This window comes from Pseudocercospora fijiensis (assembly GCF_000340215.1).
Source record: "Pseudocercospora fijiensis CIRAD86 unplaced genomic scaffold MYCFIscaffold_4, whole genome shotgun sequence".
NCBI lineage: Eukaryota > Fungi > Ascomycota > Dothideomycetes > Mycosphaerellales > Mycosphaerellaceae > Pseudocercospora > Pseudocercospora fijiensis.
Window position 1 is genome coordinate 5,017,514 of NW_006921535.1, and position 25,845 is coordinate 5,043,358.

At 49.5% G+C, this 25,845-nt stretch overlaps 5 protein-coding genes across 5 annotated transcripts in view; 3 read left to right on the plus strand and 2 right to left on the minus strand.

Moving 5' to 3' along the window:
* Positions 1-9,105: 9,105 nt before the first annotated feature.
* MYCFIDRAFT_137028 (uncharacterized protein) lies at positions 9,106-10,628 on the plus strand (the record flags this gene model as incomplete). The annotated part of the gene is made up of 2 exons (XM_007928532.1): positions 9,106-9,189; positions 9,246-10,628. Coding segments are annotated over 2 exons (1,467 nt in total), but the record flags the coding sequence as incomplete, so codon positions are not given.
* A 702-nt stretch (positions 10,629-11,330) lies between these two features.
* MYCFIDRAFT_39267 (putative ABC transporter) lies at positions 11,331-15,886 on the plus strand (the record flags this gene model as incomplete). Its single annotated transcript, XM_007927608.1, has 2 exons — positions 11,331-11,648; positions 11,699-15,886. The coding sequence occupies 2 exons, from the start codon at positions 11,331-11,333 to the stop codon at positions 15,884-15,886; spliced, it is 4,506 nt and encodes a 1,501-aa protein (XP_007925799.1).
* Position 15,887: 1 nt separating this feature from the next.
* On the minus strand, positions 15,888-16,609 carry MYCFIDRAFT_211365 (uncharacterized protein). Its single transcript, XM_007928533.1, has one exon. The coding sequence runs from the start codon at positions 16,356-16,358 to the stop codon at positions 16,113-16,115; it is 246 nt and encodes an 81-aa protein (XP_007926724.1). The 5' UTR covers positions 16,359-16,609; the 3' UTR covers positions 15,888-16,112.
* Positions 16,610-17,433: 824 nt separating this feature from the next.
* On the plus strand, positions 17,434-21,382 carry MYCFIDRAFT_81620 (uncharacterized protein; the record flags this gene model as incomplete). The annotated part of the gene is made up of 3 exons (XM_007927827.1): positions 17,434-17,494; positions 17,699-18,129; positions 18,182-21,382. 3 exons carry the CDS (start codon positions 17,434-17,436, stop codon positions 21,380-21,382), a joined length of 3,693 nt encoding a protein of 1,230 aa, XP_007926018.1.
* A 732-nt stretch (positions 21,383-22,114) lies between these two features.
* Positions 22,115-25,845, minus strand: part of MYCFIDRAFT_137579 (uncharacterized protein) — a gene marked incomplete at both ends in the record, with an annotated part of 4,770 nt that continues 1,039 nt past the window's right edge. The window contains 2 exons of the mRNA XM_007928534.1: positions 22,115-22,815; positions 22,912-25,815. Of these exons, the coding sequence (XP_007926725.1) occupies positions 22,115-22,815; positions 22,912-25,815 (3,605 nt within the window). The remainder of the gene's footprint in view (positions 22,816-22,911; positions 25,816-25,845) is intronic.

Sequence of the window (25,845 nt, forward strand, 5' to 3'; positions counted from 1 at the left end):
CGCTACCGCTTTAAGCGGAGAACTTTAAAATTTCGAGAATCTTTAAAATTTTAGCTTTTATATCGAGAATTCGCTAGTATCTAGATCTAATAGCTTCCTTAGGGAATAGATAAAATAAGCCGAATTTCGTAGTAATCTATTATTATAAAGGGCTACGCCCTAGGTAGAAAGCGCTAGCCTTAGGCATTCGGCCTATGCGACTCTAACCTACTACTTAGCGCTTAGCGTACCGTACAAAACTATTCGGATTTACGTAGATAGACTTAGCTCTTCATCGAACCTATTAAGTCTTACATCTAGCATCTACGTACGCGTTGCTTACCCGTAATATTAGGTTCGATCTTTAATATAGGAAACGCTAAGGTTTATTAGGAACCCGAGTAAGATAGCTAGGGGAACGCTGCCCCTACCGTACTAGAGATAACTAGGGACGAGATTTATCGTACCTTCGAGAGTCTCTATACTAGATAGTAGACGATAGAAGCCTAGCTATAAGCTACTCGTTCCGCGCTCTAATACGCGGAAGCGTCTCGCTAGCCCGGGCCTCCCGAAGCTAGTTTAGTACGAGACTAGTCTACGAACGAGATCCTAAAGGGACTGCTAGAAACTCTCTCGGCTACCGGCTAAAACGTAACGGCGTCCCGCGAGTAGAAGCTACTATCGTAGGATAGGAAAGCCGAGTCGTTCCGGGACTACCTACTACGACTAAGAAGTTCGTACCGAGTTCGTTCCGGGCTAAAACTAAAGCTCTCCGAAGATTACTACTAGGATACCGTATACGATACCCTACCGGTAAAGGAACGCGCTAGGATACGCTACTTCTAGGAAAGAGGAAGCCTTATAAAAGGAAAGGATCCCGAAGCTTTCTTCTAGTAACTCGAGGACGTCTTCGCGGATAGCAACGAAGCTATAAAGGCGCTAGAGCAACTCTAAGCCCTAAAGTACTCCTAGGGATAACCTTAGCACGACTACTAGCTAGAATTCGACGGCCTCCTACTAAGCGTAGGCGGAGACCGTTAGACCGATAATACGAAAATCGGGTATTTAAAGAATACCTTCTCGAACGCGGCTAAGACCTATACTACCGCCGTACTAAAGATTAAGGATTACTACCTCTATACGGAGGAGGTTAAGCGGATTATAACGAACCTCTAGTCGATAGATTAGTTTAAACAGGCTACGAAACGCTAGTAAGAAAGGAAGAAAGAAGTAGCGAGTCCTACGGTCGTTATTCCCCCCTATACGGCCCCTACGGCGAACCCGAAGGTCGACTCTAATAGAGACGTAGTTATAAATCCCGCTTAAACTAACGCTTCCCGTAGAAAGAACCGTAGAGCCTAATAATCGACGGCGGGAAAACCTAGGGCTAAATAGGTTAACTCTATAGAAAGAGAGAAGTATAAGGAGAAAAGACTCTACTTCCGCTACGAAGCGAGCAGATACTGTATTCGAGATTGCCCGTACGCCCCGCCGGCTTAGCCTACTAAGATTAGTGTCGCCTCTATATAACCTATTCTAGAGAATACGGAAGAACAGTCGGACTTAAGCAGTTCCGACTCGGGAAAAGAGTAACTCTTACTCGTAGTTAGGAGTTAGGAGTAGATAGAGTACGGGCAAAGAAATAGGAAGAAGTTAAAAAGGATATAAACGGGAATCTTATATATACTAATATAGTCCTCGAAAATAACGTCGGAACTTCTACTCTTATCGACAAAGAATACTAGTATTACGCTACAATTAATGCGGGCCTAGCTAAAAGCCTCGGACTTAGCTATATTAGCCGTAAGTCCTAAGAAGTAAAAGGAGCGTCGTCGGCAATATAAGACGCGAAAATTGTAAAAGTCGTCGCCTTCTAGATAGAAATTAATAGATTCTAACAAACGGTATACGCTTACGTCGTACCGGGATTAGCTTTTCCCCTTATCCTAGGGAACCTATAGAAGGTATATAATAAGGTTAGGACCGTGCCCGAGAAACGACGGTACTACTACGGGAGGGCTCGGTATTAGATTAAAAAAGGGCGCTATTACCGCGAGGTCGATATAAATAGAAACATCGCTACGATTAACGCCGTAAGAAGCCTACTTACCGCGATAATTGCCGAGGATATTAAAAAGGCCCTAAAGACGAAGAAATACCCGACGATCGAGAAGCTAAAGAAGAAGCTACCCCCGGAGGTTCGCGATATAGCCGCGCTATTTTATTAAAAGGAAGCCGATAAGTTAGCGCCCTATCGTTCTAGTATCGACTATACGATAGAACTCCGGGAGAAACTAGACGGATCCTAGCCTTAACTCCCTTAGGGTCCGCTCTATAGTATATCGAAATAAGAACTCTTAGTCTTACGGAAGTCGCTAGACGAGCTCCTAAAGAAGGGGTTTATAAGACCGGCGAACTCCGAAGCGGCGGCGCCTATACTATTCGTTAAGAAGCCTAGGGGAGGACTGCGGTTCTACTACGACTATAGGGCGCTTAACGCTCTAACGAAGCAAGACAGATACCCCCTTCTACTAATCCCGGATACTATAAGGAACCTAACGGAGGCCCGGTAGTTAACTAAGGTTAACGTAGTCTCGGCCTTTTATAAGATTAGAATAGTAAAAGGATACGAGTATAAGACGGCCTTTCGGACTAGGCTAGGCTCGTTCGAATAGCTAGTATGCCTATTTAGTTTGTCCGGAGCCCCGGCTACATTTTAACGGTATATTAACACTCTCCTACGGGAGTATCTAAACGACTTCGCGTTAGCGTATATAGATAACGTAGTTATCTACTCGAGCGGGTCGAGAGAAGACTATTTCCGTAAGGTAAGAGTAGTACTTAAGAAGCTTTAGGACGGAGGCCTTTACCTTAATATTAAAAAGAGCGAATTCGCCTAGAAAAAGATTAAGTACCTAGGATTTATCGTCTACGCCGACGGAGGAGGAGTATTAGCCGACCTCGAAAAGGTAGAAGCCGTATAAAAATAGGTAGTACCTAAGACCTAAAAGGAAGTTCGTCGTTTCTTAGGATTTACGAACTACTACCGTATATTCGTACCGAACTATTCTAAGATCTCCGTACTATTAACTACGCTTACTAGTAAGGGAACCCCGTTCGCCTAGGGAGAAGAATAGGACAAAGCGTTCGAGACGCTAAAGGACAAATTCTACCGCGCCCCGGTACTTGCCTAGTAGGACCTGTCCTTTCCTACCTTCCTTAAGACGGATTATAGCGGGTTCGCGATTAGGGGCGCCCTTATCTAAGAAAAGGCAGGAATCCGCCGACCGGTAGGCTTCTTTTCGAAGAAACTAAATAAAGCGGAGATTAATTACAATATCTACGATAAGGAAATGCTCGTAGTCGTATCTAGTATTAAGTTTTAAGACTCCGAGCTGAAATTATATAGCCCCTTTACGATTTAGACAGACTATAAGAACCTAGAATACTTTATAGTAAAGCGCTAGCTATCCGAAAGACAGATCCGATAATAGGAAGAACTAGCGAAGTACTAGTTTACCCTAGTCTACCGGCCGGGAATCGAAGCTATCCTACCGGATACCTTATCGAGGAGGGAATAAGATACGTTAGGCTAAGACGATAAGCTTTCGAGGTTCCGGAGATTCTTAGAGCCGGACCTCTCTCTAAACTAGCCGGAAAACGTCTAGATTTCTAGTACTACTATCCGTAGCTTCCCGCGTATAATAAAGGCGAGCCTATTATCCCTACTCGCGAACGAAACGGAGCCCGTATAGCCTTCGCCGGAAAGCGCTAAACTATTCTAGGACCTAGAGATAAACAATATATAGAAGAGTATTATCGAGAAAGATATAGTATACTAGACGGTAGTACAGAAAGTCCGTAAGGGATATAGAACATTGCAACTAAAAATTAAAGCAAAAATTTAGATCGGGGATTGTATAATAGACCCTAAGGGGTTCCTTCGCTACTACGGTAAGCTCTAGGTTCTAAGAGCCCTAGCGACGACGGAAACCGAATACAAAGATATAGGGGCCGAGGAACTATAGTAGGATATACTATATACGAAGATTATCTAGTCGATCTACGACTCGCCGCTCTACGGCTACCCCGGCCGGGATTCTACTACTTCTATACTAGGTCGCGACTTTTACTAGCCGCTATAGTCGAAGCAGGTATAGCAATTCCTACGGAACTGCAACTATTATAGACGCAATAAGGTATAGAGGGAATACAAACACGGCCTCCTAAAACTACTACTAGTACCCGACTATTTCTTCTAGGAAATCTCGATAGACTTTATAACTAACCTACTAGAGTTAGATAGGAACCGGTATCTATAGGTAATTAAAGACCGCCTTAGTAAATAGATCGCTCTTATCGGTACTCCCTTTATAAAAGTAGAGGAATACGCGGTTTTGTTTCTAAAATACTAGGTTAGGCATTACGGACTACCTCGTACTATTACTAGCGATAGAGGTACGAATTAGATAAGCACTTTCTAGAGGGAGATATATCGACTACTCGGTATAAAGCAGAGGTTAAGCTCCGCCTACTACCTATAAACTAACGGGGGTCTAGAGCGCGTAAACTAAGACGTATAAGCTTACCTACGGAACTATATTAACTAGATATAGTCCGATTAGAACTAATAGCTTCCTACGGTAGAACTAGCGTTTAACGGATGATACTAAGCAGGATTAGGAATAAGCTCTTTCTTCGCGACTTACGGTTACGAATCTACCTCCCCCGTTGCGTTAGAAGAGGACCTAGCTATCGATAGATAGCTAACTATAGCGAAACGGGCGGAGGAGTTCGTAGACAAGATTAAGAAGATCTTAGATCTATACTAAGTATAAATAGCGGAAGCCGTATAGAAATAAGAGAATAGCGCGAATAAGACTAGAACTCTAGCGCCGGTATATTATATCGAAGATAAGGTCTAGCTCGACCTAAGGAATTACTAGACTAGTAGACTAAAGAAGAGCCTCGACTCGAAGTACGCTAAGTATATAGTAGAAGAGGTATTATCGCCTATCTTAGTATAACTCTCGGGAATACCTAGTAATATTTACCTAGTATTCTATACCGACCTTCTAAGACTTGCGAGCTAGGACTCTCTTCTAGGGTAGATAACCGACGACGAATAGCCGGACCCTATCTTATTCGAGATATATAAAGAGTAGTAGGTCGAAGAAATCCTATATACCCGAAAAAAGAAGTAAAGCCGAGGGCGAGAAGCACTCGTAAAATAGAGCGGGTACTATAAACCTACGTAGGAACCCCTAGACTATATCGCAGATACCTTCGCGCTAGACGACTTTAAAGCGAAATATAGATAAATCGAGGAGAACGACGGGCCTCTAGGAGATTAGGAGAAGAGAGGAAAACGGAAGAAATAACGTAGTAACCTAGAGTTTTTCCGCAAAGTAACGGGTTTATAGATTCTAGGGACTTTTACTAACTTCTAGAGTTTGGATTTTCTTACTAACTTATTAGACTTAGGTTTACTAGAATACTAGAGAAGAGAAACATAATTTAGAGTTAAGAAGAATTTCATTTAGGTATTTATAAGTAAGTATCGGGTCTCTGCCCGAAGTTAGAAGGTTACCTTAGGACTATAAAAAAAATAATAATAATATATCCGAAACTACCTAGAGCCCCCTAGAAAACCTACGGAAACCTTTACTCCTCTAGCGGACCTAGACGATTATTAGCGAGGTAGAGGGCAGTCGGAATACTACTAAAAAAGAGAGGTTAGCGAGAGAAAGTCGAAGGGTAGCGAGGAACTTACGTCTAAGTCTATTAAGCTACGACATTAGCGACGGTGTTCGTTACCTCTAAGGCGATAGCGCTAAAACAAACGGTTAGCGAGGGTTTTATCGCAAGAAACGGAGAATCTTACCTAGATAACAACCCTTACGGCTAGAGAGACTTAAGAGCTTTCTAGGCCTTAAGAACCTTAAGAAGCTCGGAGTGCTTCTCGGCGATATTAGCGCGGGTCGCGCGGATATAGCTAGCGTAGGCTACGTAGGCTATTTAAGGACTAAATAGTTAGTAAGAGATTCGGTATAGGAATTGCGATAACTTATAGTAGGGCGCAAGCAATTCTCTTATAAGCGCAATTAGCGTAAGCCCTCGAGCTAGCGGGCTTAAGAAAAGTTAGCGTACTTTATAATAAATCGGACGGGAACCTTATAGATTAGTCGGCGTAGTCTTCGCCGGAGTTATAGCAACTAATATAGTAAATTCGACGAGCTATCTAGAACAAGTTAATTTTGCGAAAGGAACCGAGGAGGAAGGGGAGGGACTTACGGTATTAGTAGTAGTAGTAGTAGTAGTAGTAGTAGTAGTAGGGATATATATAAAGAAAAGAGGAAGAAGAAGAAAAGGGAAATATTAATACTCCTAGAAGGCGACGCCGAAGTAAAGGTCGCAAAGGTAAGGGAAAGCGCGATTATAAGTAAAGCGTTTAAAAGCGCAGTTACGGCGCGTTCTAGAAGGCGGTAAAAGTTATAGTCGTTAAAACCCTAGGTACGGCAACCCCGACCGGAAAGTAGCGGAAACCTCGATCGTAAAGGAGGAAACTACGAGCGCGTTACTCTAGAGAAGCTTAGATAGGTGCAGATCTAACGGATAAAGTAATAGCGATAGAAACTATAGAGGGCTTTCTATCCCTACTAAGGAAGGGGAGGAGGACGGAGGTAATATAAAGGGCTACGCCCTAGGTAGAAAGCGCTAGCCTTAGGCATTCGGCCTACGCGACTCTAACCTACTACTTAGCGCTTAGCGCACTATATAAAACTATTCGGATTTACGTAGATAGACTTAGCTCTTTATCGAACCTATTAAGTCTTATATCTAGCATCTACGTATGCGTTACTTACCTATAACAATTATTTAATTAGAGTCTAGATACGTAGATACGGTAGTCCGTAGGCTTATAATCTAACCTTAGTAAAAGTAATAATATTAACTTACCTTATTAATACTACTTATATAAGTCTTCCTTTTACGCCTACTATACTAGTAACGCGCCGCTAAGCCTACCGTCCTTATATATCTTTCGGAACGCTCTACTAGAGTTTAGTACGTCGTATTTTATTATAAAGTCGCTATTAGTAGCCTTAAAGAGCACGTTTACGACTAAGTCGTATACTGCCTTTAATACCTTCTATACTAAGCTCGCCGTATATCTATAATATATCTCTTAACCTATAGCGGTTAATAATACGCTATATCGACAGAAGATATTAAAGTTATCTAATTTATAGTAGTCCGAGTAGTCCTCGCGACTAATATACTATACTTAATACGTAATAATCTCTTTACTACTATTACTATTAGTCGGACTATAAGTACTTATAACCTTTATTATAACTAGATAGTAACGCGCTACTTCTATCTTTTTATTATATCTTTACTAACCGAAGCCTTACTTCTAGTCTAATTTCTAGTATAGTTGTTTATAGAAGTAGTAAATAAAACGCGTTATTTCTAATCTGTTTTTCTCGATATAGACCCTATCCTTTACCTATATATTATCGACGTATAGTAGTAGCGCATACTATTATTTAGCTAATACTTCGAACGAGTCGTCGAATCTATAAAAAATAGCTCGTTCGCGCTATTTATAGAGGTTATCGACGTATAGTAAAGAAGTATATATAGTTTCTAGGTTTATAGGAATCCGAGAAATACGCTTATAGTATAGCGTAGAGGACTCTAATAAATCTAACGCGTCTTTATTACTAGAACTAGCTATATTGTCCTTCCCTAATTCGTCTATCGATATATTAGCGATTCTAACCTATTTACTACTAAGTAAAGCCTATATACTATCCTCTAGCGCGAAATCGCTCTAGGCCTACGAGGTAAGTATACTATTACTATCTCCGACGAGGTCGCTAATAGTAGGCATTTTTAGTAAATAAGGCTATATTAGAAGAGATAGAATTAATATAATAGCGAGCGATAGTAAGATTAGAATAGATATATAAAATAAGCGCCTAAATAATAGAAAGCGCGTCGACGCGCTAGAGCGAAAGCGTATATAATCTATACTAACTACTACTCGCTAAGGTCTATAAAGGCTATTCTTAGTAGCTTAGATATGTAGCCGCTAGTACGATATTATATTTAGGTCCCTTCGCTACTATATAGAATTACCGAAGGCTTAAGTATAGAGCTACTATAACGGAGGTATAGTAGCCCTATAGTACTTATTCTACTAGTAGTTAAGTAGAGCGACGGCGTAGAGCTTAAGAATAGTATTAGATTAGCGCTAGAAGTACTCCTATATTATAATCTATTTACTTAAAGTCCTTACTATCCTATATCTACTCTATAGCTAGGTCTTCCCTTAACTATATCGCAATCTAGTACTAATCCTTTCTAACTACTAAACCTTTCTAAATACTAACTCTTTCTAACTACTAACCTTTCCTAACCCTTCTATCCCCTAACCTTTTAGAGTATATAGAAGTTAGTATCTAGAGAGATAGCAAGGGTATACTTAGAAGGAGGAGGGTTGTAGTTGTGTAGTTCAGGGCACTGTAGAACAAGCCACAGCAGAAAAGTGGTACGCTAAAATTCCTGACATCCAAGAGGACCTCGGCCTTCAACGAGTAGGCGGGAAGGAAGCACTACTAAGCGGCTTCACGAATGCATATGACACCCTGTACCGCAATCCTGTTCGTGAGGCCGATCTTGTACCGCCTTTGGACATTGCAGATTCCGGTGGCTTGCATGTGACTCGCGCGAACTTATTGGGCGAAGATAGCGTGCCGTTGCGTGCCGAACTGACGAAAGGTCGTTGGCACGACCGTTGTACCCCTCCAGAGATGCACTGATGGATCGACTTCAGCTGGCGATGCCGAGAGCTCCTGAGAGAAATTACGCTTGGCTTGGACGCTGGACGTTGTCTGCATCTTGTGATGAAGATGGCGGGATCGACGATAGAGAATGTTGTTGACCAGCTTGATGGTGCTTCGTGGTGGTTGATTGCAGCATTATGTTTGGTGTGCTACACCACGTATTCCGCCTTCACGTCAAATGCCATCGTCCCGAGAGACTTACCATGGTATGAATTCCCATTCACAGCGCAACTTCGAAAATGTCTGACATTGGCGCAGGGTCGGCCGCAAAGGCCGTGGTCCATTCTCGGAGATTCGAGCAGCCATACAATGTCTGCTACACCAGCGCGAGTTTCTTGCTGAAGGATATCACAGAGTGAGGACCCTTGTTGCTTCTCCATTTCGCCCGCACACGACTGAGTCGCTACACAGTATCTTAGCAAAGGCAAGAGCTACGTCTTTCCAACCCTGAATGGCGTTTCAGAGGTCATCATCCCGAGCAACAAGCTGCCATGGCTGCTCGATCACCCAGACAGCAAAGCCAGTAACGTGGAGGCCCACTTCGACATGCTGGCTGGGCAGTACGCATTCACCGATCCAAAGTTGCTGCACCACCCTTTCCACGAAGAAGTCATACACCGCAACTTAGGCCGCAAGTTGGCGAATCTGATTCCTCCGACCTGGGACGAAGTGAAGTTTCAGGTGGACAACACATTGGGCCGGAACACCGAACAATGGAAAGAGATCCATGTTCTGGAAGCCATGACTGACATCGCAGCCGCGATCTCGAATCGAATGATCGTCGGTCTGCCACTTTGCAGGAACGCGAAGTTTCGGGATCTACAAGCCAGGTTCGCCGCAGGTGTTATGTTTGTCGTTATGTTGGTGCAGCTTTCACCGAAACTCATGCAGCCAATCGTGGGGCATCTGGCATCTATCCCGAATAGATTGGTCGTTTGGCAATGCAAAAAAATGACCCTGCCAGTGATAGAGAAACGTCTCGCTGATATCGAACACGAGGGAAAGAATTCGGAGGAGAAGGGCCATACCGACATTCCGGACGACTACTTGACCTGGCAGATTCGTTTGGCGAAAGAGCGCGGCGATGCGAAGGAGTATGATGCGGACTGGATCACGAGAAGATTGATGCCATTGGAGTTCGCGGCAATTCACACCTCTTCGTTCACGATCGCGAATATTTTGCTTGATTTGCTTGGCTCAGATCCGAAGCTCGGGTACATTGAGGCAATCCGAGAAGAGGCTGAGACCGTCTATCGAGAAGCGAACGGGCAATGGACGAAGCAAGACCTCGCAAGAATGGTGAAGACAGATTCTGCAATCCGAGAAAGCATGCGAGTCTCCGGCTTCGGGGTTCGCGGAGTCCAGCGCAAAGTCATCGACAAGAATGGACTGAAGGATGAGGAAGGCTGGACAGCTCCTTATGGATCCCTGATAGCTACCGATGTCTGGACGAGACACCACGATCCAGCCATCTATCCCGACCCATACAGATATGATGCGTTTCGTTTCAGCAGGGCGAGAGAGCAAGAGGACTACTTGAAGTCGCAGAGCTTGTCACTCATCAGCACGAGTGATAGGTTCCTTGCATTTGGGCATGGTCGGCATGCCTGTCCTGGCAGGTTCTTCATCAACCTGGAAATGAAGCTTCTGCTTGCATACTTGGTGATGAACTACGACTTCCAATACTTGCAAAAGAGGCCGGAGAATACAATCACGGGGGAAGTCATCATGCCCCCAATGAAAGCTGGGATCTCGTTCAGAAGGCGTCCGAACAGCTTGTTCGCTGCGCTGTAGATAGCTTTATGGGACAAAGCTCGTGATTTTGGACAGTCGTTCGCTTGCAGTGCTTGTTGCTGGTCGTCTCGTTATTTTCGCAATCAATCGCGCTATGCAATCGCTCCAGCTCATACTGCAAGATCCGAGAGCCCGTGTCGATCGATCAGATATTACCGTCAGTCTAGGCGAACATGACTAGCGCGTCCTGTTCCAGCAGCGATTAGCCAAAACCTAGCCCTCATGTATGTATGTAGTACTAACCCGCTTTAGGGGCGGTATTCCGGGTATTCCAATTCTTTCAGAGCTTATAACAGCATAACAAAACGGATTTTACAACAGATCGCGTTGGTATGGTTCTAGTCCGTTCCACTGAAACCGACTGGTATGCAAACAGCTCCACTGTAGTGCCCTCTTTCGGCCATTGCAAAGATCTGCAGACTGCACTATAATAGCGTTTCTATGCCACCTCAACAAGATAACAGATAACTCAAACGCCGCGGTCAACGTGCAGGGCCCGAGCGCCGAGAACTGGTTCGATGGAACCTGCGGGTGCAGAAGCCTCAGTCCGTCGAACGCACGCCGCACGGTGATGCATCGCGCCGAAGTGAGCCTTGAGCCTGGGAAGCTCTGAGTTATCGATTGCGATTGCGAGGCGCGGCCTTTCTCCCGTGAATATCCTTGGTACAGTAGATGTGTGCATTCCCAGTAGTGCAGTCAAAGATGGACGACGTCTCCATCATCACCGCGCTGACGGTTGCGGTGACACTTTTTTTTTTCAGCAATTTTCCCCTAGTCTATGGATTTCTTGCTTCAAGGCGATCATCTTCACAGACGGCGGAGTGTTATATCGATGAAGATGGTGAAGCTTCGAAGGCTGGGTCGAGCGCGAACATCCAGGATAAGGGAGCGAGATGGAGCATTGGGATTTTGTCGGTGGCTGGTTTGGGCTGTGGAATAGCTGGAGTTGTTCTCAATGCTGTTGCGGAGAGGCATGAGGATACCCTGGAGCCACTGATCTGGTGCCAATTGGCTGGATGGGTAAGCGATTCGGGTAGAGACTTGGGTGAATAAGTGCTGACCTTCGATAGATACTGGCAATTGCACATTCCATACTTCTTTTCTTAGAGCCGTCCATGCCACGGAGGTTCATGATCGCACACTGTTCCTTCTGGACGAGTATTGGTATAATCATTCTTGCCGCCGCATGCGACAGTCCAGATGCTCGATCAAATCAAGGTCCCTCCGACTTTTCGTTGCAAGTCGCAATCACCACAGTCGCGGGACTTCGAGCAATATGCTGCATTCTGGTTCCTCGGCGACCAGATGTCTACCACGAAGGACACATAGTCGACCAAGAACATACCGTGAGCATGTGGAGTAGGCTCACTTTCAGCTATGTAGGATCATTGGTGTGGCGGACTGGCAAGAATCAAGGCAAGACGGAGGTGAAGGATTTCCCACAACTGCCGGCCAAAGCTCGTTCTGCCAATCTTTACAGCACGCTTGAAGATGCGAGAAAGGACGGCCGAACGCTGTTCAGAGCAATGTGCACTGCTCACTTTGGCGCATTGATGCTCCAGCTCACGCTCGCAATTGGCTCCGGACTGCTCAGCTTCGGTCCACAGCTCGCGCTGTATGGAATCCTGCGAGCACTCGAGACTCAATCTTTGCAAACCGCAAATATATGGGCAGCGGTGCTAGGTGTGACAATGTTTCTGTCATCTAGCGTGACATCGTGGCTTTGGTGGATCACATATTCGCGATTGGCCATTCCACTGTACTCGGAATTGTTGGCTCTTTTGTATGCCAAAGGAATGCGTCGCAAGATCGTCCACAGAGCTGCGCCAGCATCGGAGGGTGGCGAAGAGTCGGACGACAAACTCCAGGAACAAGGAGAGCAAGAGACGCTGAACCTGGTCACAGTGGATACCAAGCGCATCTCTGATGCCGTCTCATATCAGCACCTGGTTCCGTCCTCAGTCACACAGTTCATATTTGGCTGCGCATTCCTTTGGGTCTTGATCGGATGGCAGAGCTTACTGGCTGGTCTCGGAGCAAACTTGTTGCTAAGTCCCATCAGCTGGTATATTGCCAAGCATTACGGAGCCTTCCAGAAGACGTTGATGGCCACTCGAGACCAACGGACTGCAATTGTTCATGAGGTGACTAAAAACATCCGGCAGATAAAATTCTCGTCCGTGGAATCGCCGTGGGAAGATCGGGTGCTTGAAGTTCGTGGCAAGGAAATGCGCCTTACCTTCAAAGGCATTTGTTTCGAAACAGCGTTCCAGTTCACTTGGACGCTTGCTCCACTCCTGCTATCAGCTGTTGCTCTGACAGTCTATGCCCTTATTTACGGCAACCTGGAAGCATCCACCGCCTTCACGGCCGTCTCAACATTCGGATTATTGGAAGTGGCCTTGTCGGCACTGCCACACATCATCATCCCCAACTTGCAAGCCAAAATCAGCGTTGATCGAATCGATAAATTTCTGGCAAGTCCTGACAGATCATCAACTCGGTCTTTCGCGGCCTCTAGCATCGTTTTCGATGATGCGACCATCGCTTGGCCGGTGACTGAAGGAAGCGAAAACGTTGGGTATCGTATTTCCAGAATCAGCGTCGAATTTCCGTCAAAAGGACTGTCTGTCGTGACCGGCCGCACTGGTACTGGAAAGTCACTGCTGCTTTCTTCAATTCTCGGAGAGTGCGACGTCGTTTCTGGCTCAGTGAAAGTCCCGGAAAGTTCGCCCGAAGCTTGGAGGGAGCCGCCAGGCAGTGCAGAAGACTGGATCATCGACTCAGCCATCGCATATGTCGCCCAGAGTGCCTGGACTGACAATGGCACGGTTAGGCAAAATATCGTCTTTGGCTTGCCATTCGATCGACAGCGGTACCAACAGGTGATCTTTAGCTCTGGTTTGGAGAAAGATCTCGAGATTTTGGAAGACGGAGACCGCACAGACATTGGTGCCAATGGCGTAAATCTGAGCGGTGGCCAGCGTCTACGTGTCTCCTTTGCGCGTGCACTCTACTCGAGAGCAGGAATTCTGATCATGGATGACATCTTTTCAGCTCTCGACGCTGGTACTGGCCACCATGTATACGAGCACGGTCTCACTGGACCACTTGCTGCAGGCAGGACCAGGATTCTGGGTACCCATCATATCGCCCTTGTCGTGCCACAAACGGACTTCTGCGTAGTATTGGCAGACCAGTCCGTCGCCTGTTCTGGATCCGTGCCCGAGCTGAAAGGAAATGAGATGTTCGACAAGCTGCTCGTCGCGGGAGATCGCGAGGAGAAGGGCGATGGTGAGAACTCAGAAACAGCCGTTGCGAAACACGGAGATCCTAAGGACGATGAGCAGGAAGGTCGCAAGTTCAGCCCCGAGGAAGAGCGTGCGGCCGGATCTGTTCCACTGAGCATGTACTGGAAATTCTTCACTGGCGAGTTGTCTCCTTGGCTGTGGGCCCTAGGCGTCCTTGCTGCCCTGCTGTTCATGTTGTTTGGCTTTGGTCGAAGCTACTGGCTGAACATTTGGACCCGTGGTGGGATGAGCAGCACACAATTGTATGGCGAGCACGAAACCTCGCTTCAATCCGTTGCTGCCCTCACCCAGCAGCGCCTCGCCACCGTGACAGTACCAGACAATCTGGGGCTCTATATTGGTGTATATGTTGGCCTATCGCTTGCTGCTGGCGTAGTCGGCACCTTAAGATTCATGCTGATCCGCACTGCGTCTTTGCGATCATCCCAGGCACTCTTCAAGAGCCTGCTGTCGGCTGTCTTGGCGGCGCCACTTCGATGGGTCGATACGGTGCCGCTGGGTCGAGTGTTGAATAGATTCACGGCCGACGTGTACACCATGGATAATCTTCTCGGAAGCGATGCAGCGGATGTCCTTTTGTGGTTTTTCCAGGTCGTCGGTGTTGTGATTGCGAGCATATTTGTCTCACTCATCGTCCTTGTGCCAGCATTAATCCTGTCTGCTGGCTCCATGATGCTGGCCGTCATATACCTTCGAGCCGCTAGAGAGGCGAAGAGATTGGAGAGCGTATCAAGAAGTCCAATTCTGGAGCAGTTCACATCAAGCTTGCTGGGATTGACGACCATTCGAGCCTTCGACCAGACGCGAAAGTATACGAAGATCATCCTAGCTCGCATCGATGGCTACGCCAAAGCATCATGGCATCTCTGGCTGTTGAACTGGTGGCTTCAGCTTCGCATCAACCTCCTGGGTAGTCTTTTCCTGGTCACAGTCGCCTTCCTTGTCGTCAAACTTGGTGTGTCTGCTTCATTGGCCGGTTTCGCTATCAGCTCGTTGTTGCAATATGGCAAGGCCGTATCGGACATGATTCGATTTTACGCCAACTTCGAAATGGGCATGAACGCCACTGAGCGTGTGATCGATTACGCTGATATCAGGACCGAGCCGAAAGATGGCGACGAGCCGCCGGCATCGTGGCCGAGTAAAGGTACAATGGTAGTTGACAATCTTACTGTCAGCTACGCGCCAGAGCTGCCTCCCGTCCTGAAAAAACTCTCATTCACTCTCAAGAGCAACGAGCGTATGGGTGTCGTTGGTCGAACAGGTGCTGGAAAGTCAACGCTCGCGCTTGCTTTATTCCGATTCATGAATGTGAGCGAAGGTCAGGTCACGATCGATGGATTGGACAGCGCGAAGCTGAAACTCCATGCGCTTCGACGCGCTCTGGCCATTGTTCCACAACAGCCAACTTTGTTCACTGGAACAATCAAGTCGAATCTCGATCCATTCGACTGGTATTCCGAGGCAGAGTTGAATGACGCTTTGGAGCGAGTGCACCTTGGATCTGCGAACGACACTTCCACCTCTTTTGCGCTGAATGCCCCTGTATCGGAAGGAGGCGAAAATTTTTCACAAGGACAACGTCAACTTTTGTGCTTGGCACGAGCCATTCTCCAGCAGCCAAAGATTATGATTCTCGACGAAGCCACATCGTCTGTTGACATGGAGACCGATGGGTACATCCAGCAGGCCATTCGATCTGAATTCGGACGTAACATGAGCTCCTTGCTCGTGATTGCGCATCGATTAAGCACCATTGCAGACTTCGATCGTATACTGGTCATGGACCATGGAGAGATTGTCGAGCTTGGAACACCGAAAGAATTGCTTGCCATTGAGAAGGGTGTCTTCCGGGAGCTTGTCAACCAGAGCGGTGAGAAGGCTCTGTTGGAGAAGACCATTCTAGGCGAGCAGCAGTATTCGGAATTGTCAAGTTCCTCTCTCTAATCCAAGCGATTGATCACGCCTAAGATCATGTCACGCAGTTGTGCGTGTCTCTGATATCTTTGCTCTTCCGACAACACTCCATACATATGCCATGGGTCCTTCGGCCGATTTCATGGCTCCGGCGCACGCTGGCTTGCTATAAAAATATTGCAAGGCGGCGCTTCGCACAGGGTCGCGTCCAGCTTCTTGGCGAGATGGAGGGAGTTGCTCAGCGTGCATGTATTGATCATGGTTCGAAGGGAATGGTGGTAGAGGTCAGGACTTGATCGATCGTGCTCGCGTCGGCTGTGTTCACCGTCTTCGGCCGACCGATCGATCTTCGGAGGTTGTCGCCATTCCGCTGGTGGAAGCGTGCAGAGTTTTGCGAGCAGAGTGCCGGATTTACCACGTCACGATCTAGACCACAGTGTGAGAGCCAGCTATCAATGCAACTCCCCAGTAAACATACACGTGCTCCTCGCTCATACCTCATGGCTTTGCCAGCCAATCCTAGGGTTGTTGATCGAGTGAGATAGTTGCGAAGCCATCAATCAAGGTGAACAAGGGGCAGTTCTTGCAGACTTTCACGAACAGTTACTGTTCAATGGCGTGCGGCGGGCTTCGGAGTGAGGTTGCTGATTGCAAGCTTTCGCTTTCACGATTCGCTCCCTGTGCATCTTTACAGTTGACTGTCAACGCTATCGCTTCTAGGTTGTCATTAGAAATACACTATCGTCTTTCATCACTCACATGCAGAATGTTTCGCGAGTTTTGTAGTAAAGATGTTCCATGTTTGCCACTAAATATCGACGGTTGCCAAGCAGCGTTGTGCAGTCAGTAGAGTGCAAGGTCGTCAGTGAATCCGCACCTGCAGAAGTGAGGGTTATATCTATGCTCGCGCTTCTGCAACACCTCTTCATCATCAACAACAACAAAGCCACCATGAGCCGTGTCCCGCCACGGCCAACAAAAGCGTTTGACGAGAAGGACTGGGTCATGAGCGAAGACCCACTGTCCTTTGAGGACGTCATCGCTCGCCTGGCGTGCGTGTTTTTGGTGGTGGCCGTCGGCGTCGCCGCTCACCAGCGGTGGGTGGCCCCAGGCCACCTGGTGGCTTTGTTGTTGGCGTTTGTGGTGCCATCTTTGTGGTCGTGGGCGTTCGACGCCTAGGTGAGTTGAACCCCCTTTCCACTTCCTAACACAACGTGCCCGTCCTTCTCATCCAATTGCCCACATGCCCTGCCCTGGACTGGACTTCCATGACCGGACGGACTCTGGACCTAGTGGCGAGCGAGATTGCGACGCAGCAGCGTGAGAGATAACACGCCCAAGCCTGGAGGTCACCAATGCATTTGGCGAAATCAGGGGCTCGTTCAAAGCACTGTGTGCGTGCGGTGCAGGGAACAAACAAACCCCACGATACCTACGACAAGCGAGCGGACCGTTCTGGCAAGAATCCGAGCCCATGGTCAGACGCAACAATATCAGGCCCTTTCACTGCTCCTCAGTCACGAGATCGAATGTGGCGTTGGGGCTTTTCAACCGATCATCAGGCTCTGAGCGTCAAGATGGACTTCCCGGTCGACATGTGGCCAGGCGACGCGCGCGAGATGACTGCGGATCAGAGAAGTAAGCGGCAGCAGATTCATCGACAACTCACCCCTCAATCGAGTGAAGCAGACGCTCCACAGCACGCATCACTGCCACGCAGATGAGAGGCGAGCCAAGCCAGCCCGTCCCCGATCGCCAAACACCGCAGCAAATCAATCTCCCGCCAGAATTGTACAGCAAACATTGAGCGTTGTTGGAGAAGCAAGATCATCAGACCGCCAGTGTGGAGGAAAGAGGAGAGAGAGGAGGAAGTGTTGTCGACGAAATATTTCGCATGCAACAAGAAGCTAGTCCTCTTCGAGATGCTTGCAGCGGGAAGTCCCTGTTTCTTGGCTTGGCCTTGGCCTTGGCCCAATGCGACCACGTCGAACAAGCGTGCAGCGTTTGCCAGGCCTCATCATCATTTCGTGCAACGAAACGATGGACCGATCGCCGGCACGCTCAACTTCGTCGCCCAGACGGAGGAGAGACTTGTACGGCGACAGTCTGACCGCGATGCGACGTACGACATCGAACCAGTCTTCAACGTCGTCGGAGCTGCTCGTTGCTGGTCCGTCGGAACGGCCTGTGCACGCCTCCCACCAACAACCACCCTCACACACATCAGCAAGACCGACGAGGATGTCCACGATGCCGGCCGCGCCTACCAGGTCGTACGTCGTCGCCGGCTACTTCTCCATCCGATTTGGCTCCGACGCCCTGAAGGACGCTCACCGGCAAATCCTGAGCAAAGCGCCACAGCCAAGCCACTATCCTTCCAGCGACGGCGACGGCGAAGGCGACGACGACGACGACTCCTCCGCAGATGAGGCGGTGACTGACGACGACGACGATGACGACGATGACGCTGTCGAAGAGACCGAAGGCCCCAACCACCGCGGCACCTACTCCAAGGACTATGTGCTCAAGCATCCGGAAATCGAATTCATCCATCGAGGCCAAGGACGATATCTCCCAGTATCAGAACTGAAACCGGACCCCGTGATATCGTCGCCCCGACCGACCAGGTCGTCACCTCTGCACCCTGATTTCCAGGAAACCATGCTGACCAAACATCTTAGACACTCGAACTCGCGCACAGCAACAACATCAGACACCACAGACATGATGTACCAGGCATTAGCACAAGAAATCGACGACCACAGACGCAAGCACAACCCAGCAGCTCGAGAAAAGCGGGGCCCCGCTCTCAAACATCAGTTCAACCTCATTTGCGACCTTTTCAAGAACACACCAAGAAGCGACTGGCTCAAGGCATGCGACCAGATCAAAGACGTCAATCACCGCGAAGTCGCCCGCAAGTGGGTCAAAGCCATGGAACGAGAATTTCCATCACCTTCAACAACGATCGAAAACAGTCACGAGGCGCGGGCCCGCCCTTCGCGCCAAGCCAAATCCACTTCCCTCGCGGCTGTCCCGAGCATTGAACATCGCCGCAGTTCACGACTGGTCGACGCACCCAGCAATTACGACGAAGGAGACGAGGAGGTCGACGACTCGGACGTGTCGGACAGCCCCGATCGAACATTCACCAGAGATTACGTTGACGCACATCCCAAAGAACAATTCTATCACACCGGAAATGGTTACTACCGACGAGGCTCGAGAACAATGAGCATGACGAGATCCAAGCGCCGCGAGTCCAGTCACTCGCAGGCAGTGAAGTACAGCAGCAGTGATGCCGAAGAAGAAGTCGAAGAAGAAGTCGACGAGGAAGAAACAGTGAAAGGCGACGAACTTTACAAATATCCCGGCATCATTTTTCATCACAAAGGCAACAGCTATTACAAGCGTGGAGTTGCACCCAACGGCCGGAGAGGCACTTTTGTTGTCGGAGCGAACGGCGAGAAGGTTCCTTATGATCCGAATCCGAAGACGACAACATCCGACAGACACGAAGTGAAGCTGCTGCGCAAAGCAAGCGTTACTTCTCTCGATCTTGAACCAAATGGGACAGTGAGGCGCGAATTCACCGAACAGCATCCACAGTTTGAATGGACTCACGTCGGCGGCGGCTGGTTTAGGAGAAAGCACAGCAACACCAACGTCCTTAACCCCGCCTTCACCACTCCAACAGCATCCTCAGAGCGGCGCTCTAGCAGAGTCAGCACCAACTTCAGCAGAGACGATCCTGAAAGCCACATCAGTGACGAAATGACGCGCACAAGCGAGCGACGCAAGCGCGCTTCCAGAAACGACGCTGGCGATGACATGGAGTCGCTCAATGGCAGCCAGTCCAGGATGAAGCCACCGCACAGCATTAGTCGTTCTGACTCGAGTGAGCTTTTTGACCTTAACTACGTCAACTTGCATCCTGATGAGGTCTTCCATCATCGAGGCCAAGGACGCTGGGCGCGTGGTCTTCCGCCGCCAGGCAGCTCAAACAAGATCGCAGTGCGGGGTCCAGTCGACGAGGCGGAGAGAAACGACAGACCGGTCAATGAACATGGAGAAGTGGCACCGCTACCGACCGCTCTAGTCCGTCGCGAGGAAGGTCCGGACAAATGGCCTCAACTACGCTGGGTCTATCGTGGCGGAGGAAAGTGGTGCCAGAAGACGAAAGAGGAGATTGAGGCCGATGCTCGAGCCGCGCTCGCACCACCTCATAAGAAGCAGCGCACCTCCATTGGAAGCAGACCGAAAGGCGCAGGCGCAGGTGCAGAAGCTCAGGTGCGTCGAGAAGCGAAGGCGAACAAAGGCAAGGCTCCAGCGTCCAAGCATCTGCTCAAGGCTGGCAAGATCGTTCGAAAGCGTAGTCAGCAAAGCGTCTTGCTTGGTGGCGACACATCCAAAGCTTCATCCGGCTCACAATCGAAGGCACCCACCCCGAAGCCTGTACCATTATCAGAGGAGCTCGACAAGCTCACGGCCGAAGACTTGCCAAGCTTTTGGAAGGACGAATGGAGCGAAGATGAGAAGGAAGATGCAGACGATGAGGCGACGAAATGGTTGCGCGAGCCTGCAAATGGCTTTCGACCAATCAAGGGATGGCAAGCAATGGTCGCTGCCATGGAGAAATATGCTCCAGGATCTCGTTCGCTTGGTTCTCTCAAAGCACTTGCCGCAAATGCTCAGTCCGCGCTGAAGGACATCCAAGATGAATTTCTTCTCCTGGATCAAGTCGTGGCTCGCAATCCCATCAAAGGCAACGAACGCAATCCCGTCAAAGGCGGCCGCGTTGCTGTATCACATGAGATTTGGGAAGACAAGAAAGAATCGACACTGTACGACTATGTCTTTGACGCCAAGAAGATCGGATTCCAGGACCCAGACGCACAGAAGATTGTGCGCGACGCCGAAGGTCGAGAGCTGCGGAGACGTCGCAATAATCGCAAAGACATCCATGCCACCCAGGTCGACTACGGCGACGGAGAAATGACGGGCCGACGCACGATCAAGCCGGTCTCTCGATTCGACGGGGTCATCATGCCAGCACCTCGCAAGCGATCACGAATGCGCAACGCTGGAGATGGGGATGACGTGACTCCCAGCATGACACCCGAACGTGGCAACACTCCTTCGCTGTCCTTGGCAGGCACTACCAATAATGCCGACGGCGGCTTTGTGGCTGCCACTCGCGGTCGCTGGGCTGGTCATGTTCCCAAGCGCATTCGAGAGCTTCGCGGCGAAAGCGTCAGCTCACAGCGCAGCGCCAGTCCTGACAGCGCTTCTCCACAACCCGGTCAGATCCGCAAGGGCAGACCTCCCGGAAGCAAGAATCACCACAAGCGCAAGGACGCTGGCATCAAGAAGGGCCCCAGGAAGCCGAAGGTCTCCAGCGACCCACAGCAAGGAGATGTGGTTCCAGAGCAGTCTGTGACGGCCACCAAGCCTCCTCCATCAATTCCGCCTCCCGACCCAATGAGTCTGGATGCCATCATCTCGCCGCAACCGGCATCTGCATAAGGAGTCTGTACTTTTTACTGCACTCTGCTGTTACTGCTACAGAGCCTCCATCAATTCCGCCTCCCGACCCAATGAGTCTGGATGCCAGAGTCTGTCTTTGCTTTTTACTGTACTCTCGTCTGTACCCATAGCACGGAGCTGGGAAATGGTACGTAGCATGGCATGGCATTACGCCCACGAATAGGGCCAGAATAGCAGTGTAGCCACGAGGCATAATCATGAAAATTGTATCCACAACCCAAACTTCTCCGTCCATCCCGACAGCTGACTGAACACGCTCTCGGGGCCACTTTCCGCACGTGAACTCAAGAAGTCGCGACCACTGCCCATACGCACTTTCCACGTCATCGCTCGGAGAGAGCAACGACGACGGGCATGGAGAAGATTCCACCTTCCAAGCCTCACCGCTGCGGCCATACATCGACAGCCGGCATCCGACAGTCTGGCAAATATGGATAGTGCTTTTGAACATCTTGCATTTCATTCAATCATGGCTAAACCCTAAAAGTCCCTCCCCACTTCCACCCCACATACATATGCCTATGCTTACTCGATCGATCAACCAAAAAGAAAAGTAGCCTGGGATATTATGCATATACTCACACTCACACTCTCACACCTTCAAGTTTGATACTGTCTGTTATCCAACCCCACCTCAACGCCGACGCTTCCCATGAAACACACACCCCCCCAACTTCCCATTCACAACCTTACTTTTCTTTCCCTGCATCACTACTCATCGCGATAAAACTTCTTAAAAACCAAATGCAGCAACAAATTCACGGCAACCTTCGCCGCACCGTTACTCTCCTCGAACACACTGATCGAAGCCTTATTATCGTATTGCGCTTGCAGTAAATCGTCAAGAAGTAGATTCGCGCTGGCGCCGGGAAGCATCATGCTCCCGGAGCTGGCCTCGAGATGGAAGACACCGACTTCATCGGAACTGATGACGACGTTCAAGTTGCCCCAATGTTCGGGAGAGTAGCCCTTCCATGACAATAGGACCCCTTTGTCGGCGAGTTGTCGTGCCGAGTACTTGTACGATCCGAATTTGGGTTGCCGGCCTGCACGTTCGAGTTCTCGTTCATGAGACCATTGTTTGGTGAAGGGCATGACGAATTTGTGCTTTCCCGTCTTCTTGTTGGCGAGCGTGTGGAGGCATTGTTCGATGTAGTCATTATAGGATTGGAGCTGGTCTTCGAGGAATTGCGCTTTGCTGTCGAGCTGGGAGAGGGTGGCGCGCGTAGATTCCACTTCGCGTTGCCGTTCGAGACGTCTGCGGTGCTTTTGTCTGATGTCGCCTGCCAGGGCGTTGAGGATCTCTTGGTAGTTGTTGTGTCGGCTCACGCGGAATTGAGGTGCAACGTGTGGTGACTCCAGTTTGAGGATGTTCTCGAGAGCTGTTGATTTCAACTCGGCGTAGGTCATGCCTTGAAGGTCAAGCAAGTCTCTGCGGTCCTCTGAGAGAGCTGATGGCGCTTCGGAATATACCGATTGTGCTCTGGTGGATCGCATAGAGCCTCGACCATCAAAAGCTGATGTCGTCCTGCGATGTCCTCCTCGGCTGTGTGATAATTCTTTCTCCGCGAGCTCTTCCTGTACCAGTGATATCCATCGATCGGCGTCCTCGTGTGTAATCGGACGCAGCAAGATCTCCATGAGGTTCGTGCCTGACTGTACACGGATGATGTACAACACCAATCTTTTGGTGGCCGTGAAGAGTTGTCTAGCTTCCGCATTCGGGTCCTCCTCGACTGTGAATCTGGACTTGAGCGTCAGCGTAATCTCGTTGCCATTGGTCGCACTGCCAAGATCACTCTCATTGCTCTTGGCCGTGCCGAGATCGGATAACAGTGCCTTGATAGGGTCATCTCTGCTTTGAGCAATGGCTGAAATGTTGTCCGCAATGAGGCTGTGAAGAGCAAAGATATCGACCAGCTTGATGTAAAGCGTTGGCTTTGTCGTGGCGTACAAGTCGCTGAACTGATCGGCGTCATAGTGCTCCTCAGGCGAGGGCAGGTCGAAGAGGTGCTGTAAGCAGTCCTGCCATCTGTCCAAAGACTCTGTAACCCAGTTGTTGAGCGGCTGCAGGTAAAGGTTCTCGGCGGCGAAGAGGCGTCCTGCGCTACAGATTTGTCCCACCACCAGGATGACCTGTGCCAAGTTACGTTTGTGAACAGGGCTGAGACCACGATCCACTACTCCCCACATCTCCGGCTCTCGCATTGCGGGTAGGATGTAAGACTTCCAGAGCCACGTTCCGACTAGCATAGCGAGGTGACCAGGATCTTCTCGCGGGAATTGTGCACACAGAGCTCGATGCTGTTCGGTGGCAAGGTAACGGAGTCCGTATGGCATGCGCTGCATTGATTCTTCGAAGCTGAGGAAGAAGCCATCGCCAAGGTCGCGTAAGTCTTCCAAGTGCTGCACGTATCGAGGTCGAACATCCTCTTGCCTGATGACGATTTCTCTAGGCAGATCTCGTGGTCGCTGCGATGGTTGTCCCGTGGAGAGCTCTTCGTTATTGAGGATAGCACGGTAGATCTGCAGCGGGTCGCTTTCCAGGTCCAGATGATCTTGCGCACAAATGCCATTTCGAACCATGCTTCCGAGTAATGTCTTGAGCCATGCTCGTTCGCGAGGATTCCGGACATAATTGAGGATGAGGCGCTGCTGGAAGGTGCCGTTCTGCTGTCGCATGAAGTCCTCAATGCTAGGGCAGTAGGAGATGGTCAGCTGCGTGCTTGCTGCTAGAATCTTCATGAAGAAGTATTCTTCTCTGCTCTTCTGGGCGTATCCAAAAAGCGTGAGCATGAGTCGCTCGTAATTCTTGCTGTCTTTCTCCGGCAGACCACGGCTCGTGAGGACACCAAACGCCCGTGCAAGGTAGTGTGGCTGAGTCTGAAGCAAGAAAAAGAGCTCTTCATAGCTTGACAGCTTCTTCCGGGAGTTCTTGTTCAATGCCTTGAGATCGAGACCAGACGGATGGGCCAAACTGGTACCAGAGCGCAGCAATTGGGACGCGGAGCCGCCGAAGTGCTTCTGATGCTTTACGACCTCATCCAGTGTGATCTTGTTCTTGACCAGCAACGCGATCTTGACATCGAGGCCTTCGACGTAGCTTTCAACAAGCTCATTTCGACGAACGCTCTCCACGACTTGTCTTCGGAGACGCTCGGACTCATGCTCGCCCTCGTAGTCAAGATTGGAGTCTGTTAGCAGGTGGAGATGCCTTCTCACGACAGGCAGAGGCGGATTCTTGCCGTTGACCAAGCTCTTATAACTCTCACCTTGCTGCTTGGCCCTTACGAACGACTGTAGCTTGATGACCTTTTGCATATTTTCGCGGTAGTGCTTGCGCTTGTCGGCGAACCTCTTTCGAACACTGAAGCCGCGCATAGCACATTGCAGCTCCTCTACTGCGGCCTCGTGCTCTTCAATTTCGGCAAGAAGTTCGCCGATTCGTGCGCGCTCAAGCATTGCCCGTGCAAGCGATTGAAGATCGGTGATGCTGGCCTCTTCTTTCTCCATATCAACGAGCTGGTCGAATATTCGCTGCCTTTCCACGTACGCGCGTGCCATCGCTTGCACACTGGTGAGCTGTGGCTCTTGTTCTTCGAGCGCAGCAAGTTTCTCGCCTATGCTCCTGCGCTGAAGCATTGCTCTCGCGCACGACTGTAGAGTTTTGATGCCTTCTGATTGCGCTTGCAGGCCCTCCTCAATGTCTTGGTATGTAGATCTCGCAGCTCGACCTCGAACTAGTGCTTGGAAGCTCTTGACGTTGTCATCTTGTGTTTGCAACTCCTCCTTGACGTCCATGTGCATCGATCTCGCTGCCTGGGCTCGTAGAAGTGACTGGAACTTGACGATGCCAGCCGCGCGACCTTGGAGTGCGCCTTTGGTCCTAGCTTGGCGCAATCGTTCGATGAGGCCTCTTGCAGCGGACTGCGCTTGAACAATGCTTGGCTCTTCGAACTTCCTCTCGCCATGCTCGTTCGCTTGCTGCCGCCTCTGGATCATTGCTCTTGCAGCGGCTTGTAGAGAGACCAGCTCGACCGCCTGTGCTTTTGCTGCGGCATGCTGAGTGGCCTTCTGCCTTCGCGCTTGGGCACCACGAGCAAGGCCTTGCAGCTGGGCAATGGCATCTTCGGCATCCCAAAGCTGGTTCATAATACCTCCGACTCTCATACGTTCAAGAGCACCGCGAGCAGCCGCCTGGAACTCGGACACCGCACCTTCAGTCTTTTCGTCTCTGGTTTCGTGCCAGAGATCTCCAGCTCGCCATCTGCCAAGAGCGCCTCTGATCGCCGCTTGGAAGTCCTTCACACCGTGTCTTGTCGCGCGGAGTTCGGTCTTGATTATCTTGGTTTGCGCGCGCTCCTTGCGCCCACGCCACAGACTTTGCACAAACACACGCAGCGTGTTCGATGCTTAAGGCAGGGTCTAGACTCTTAAGCTGA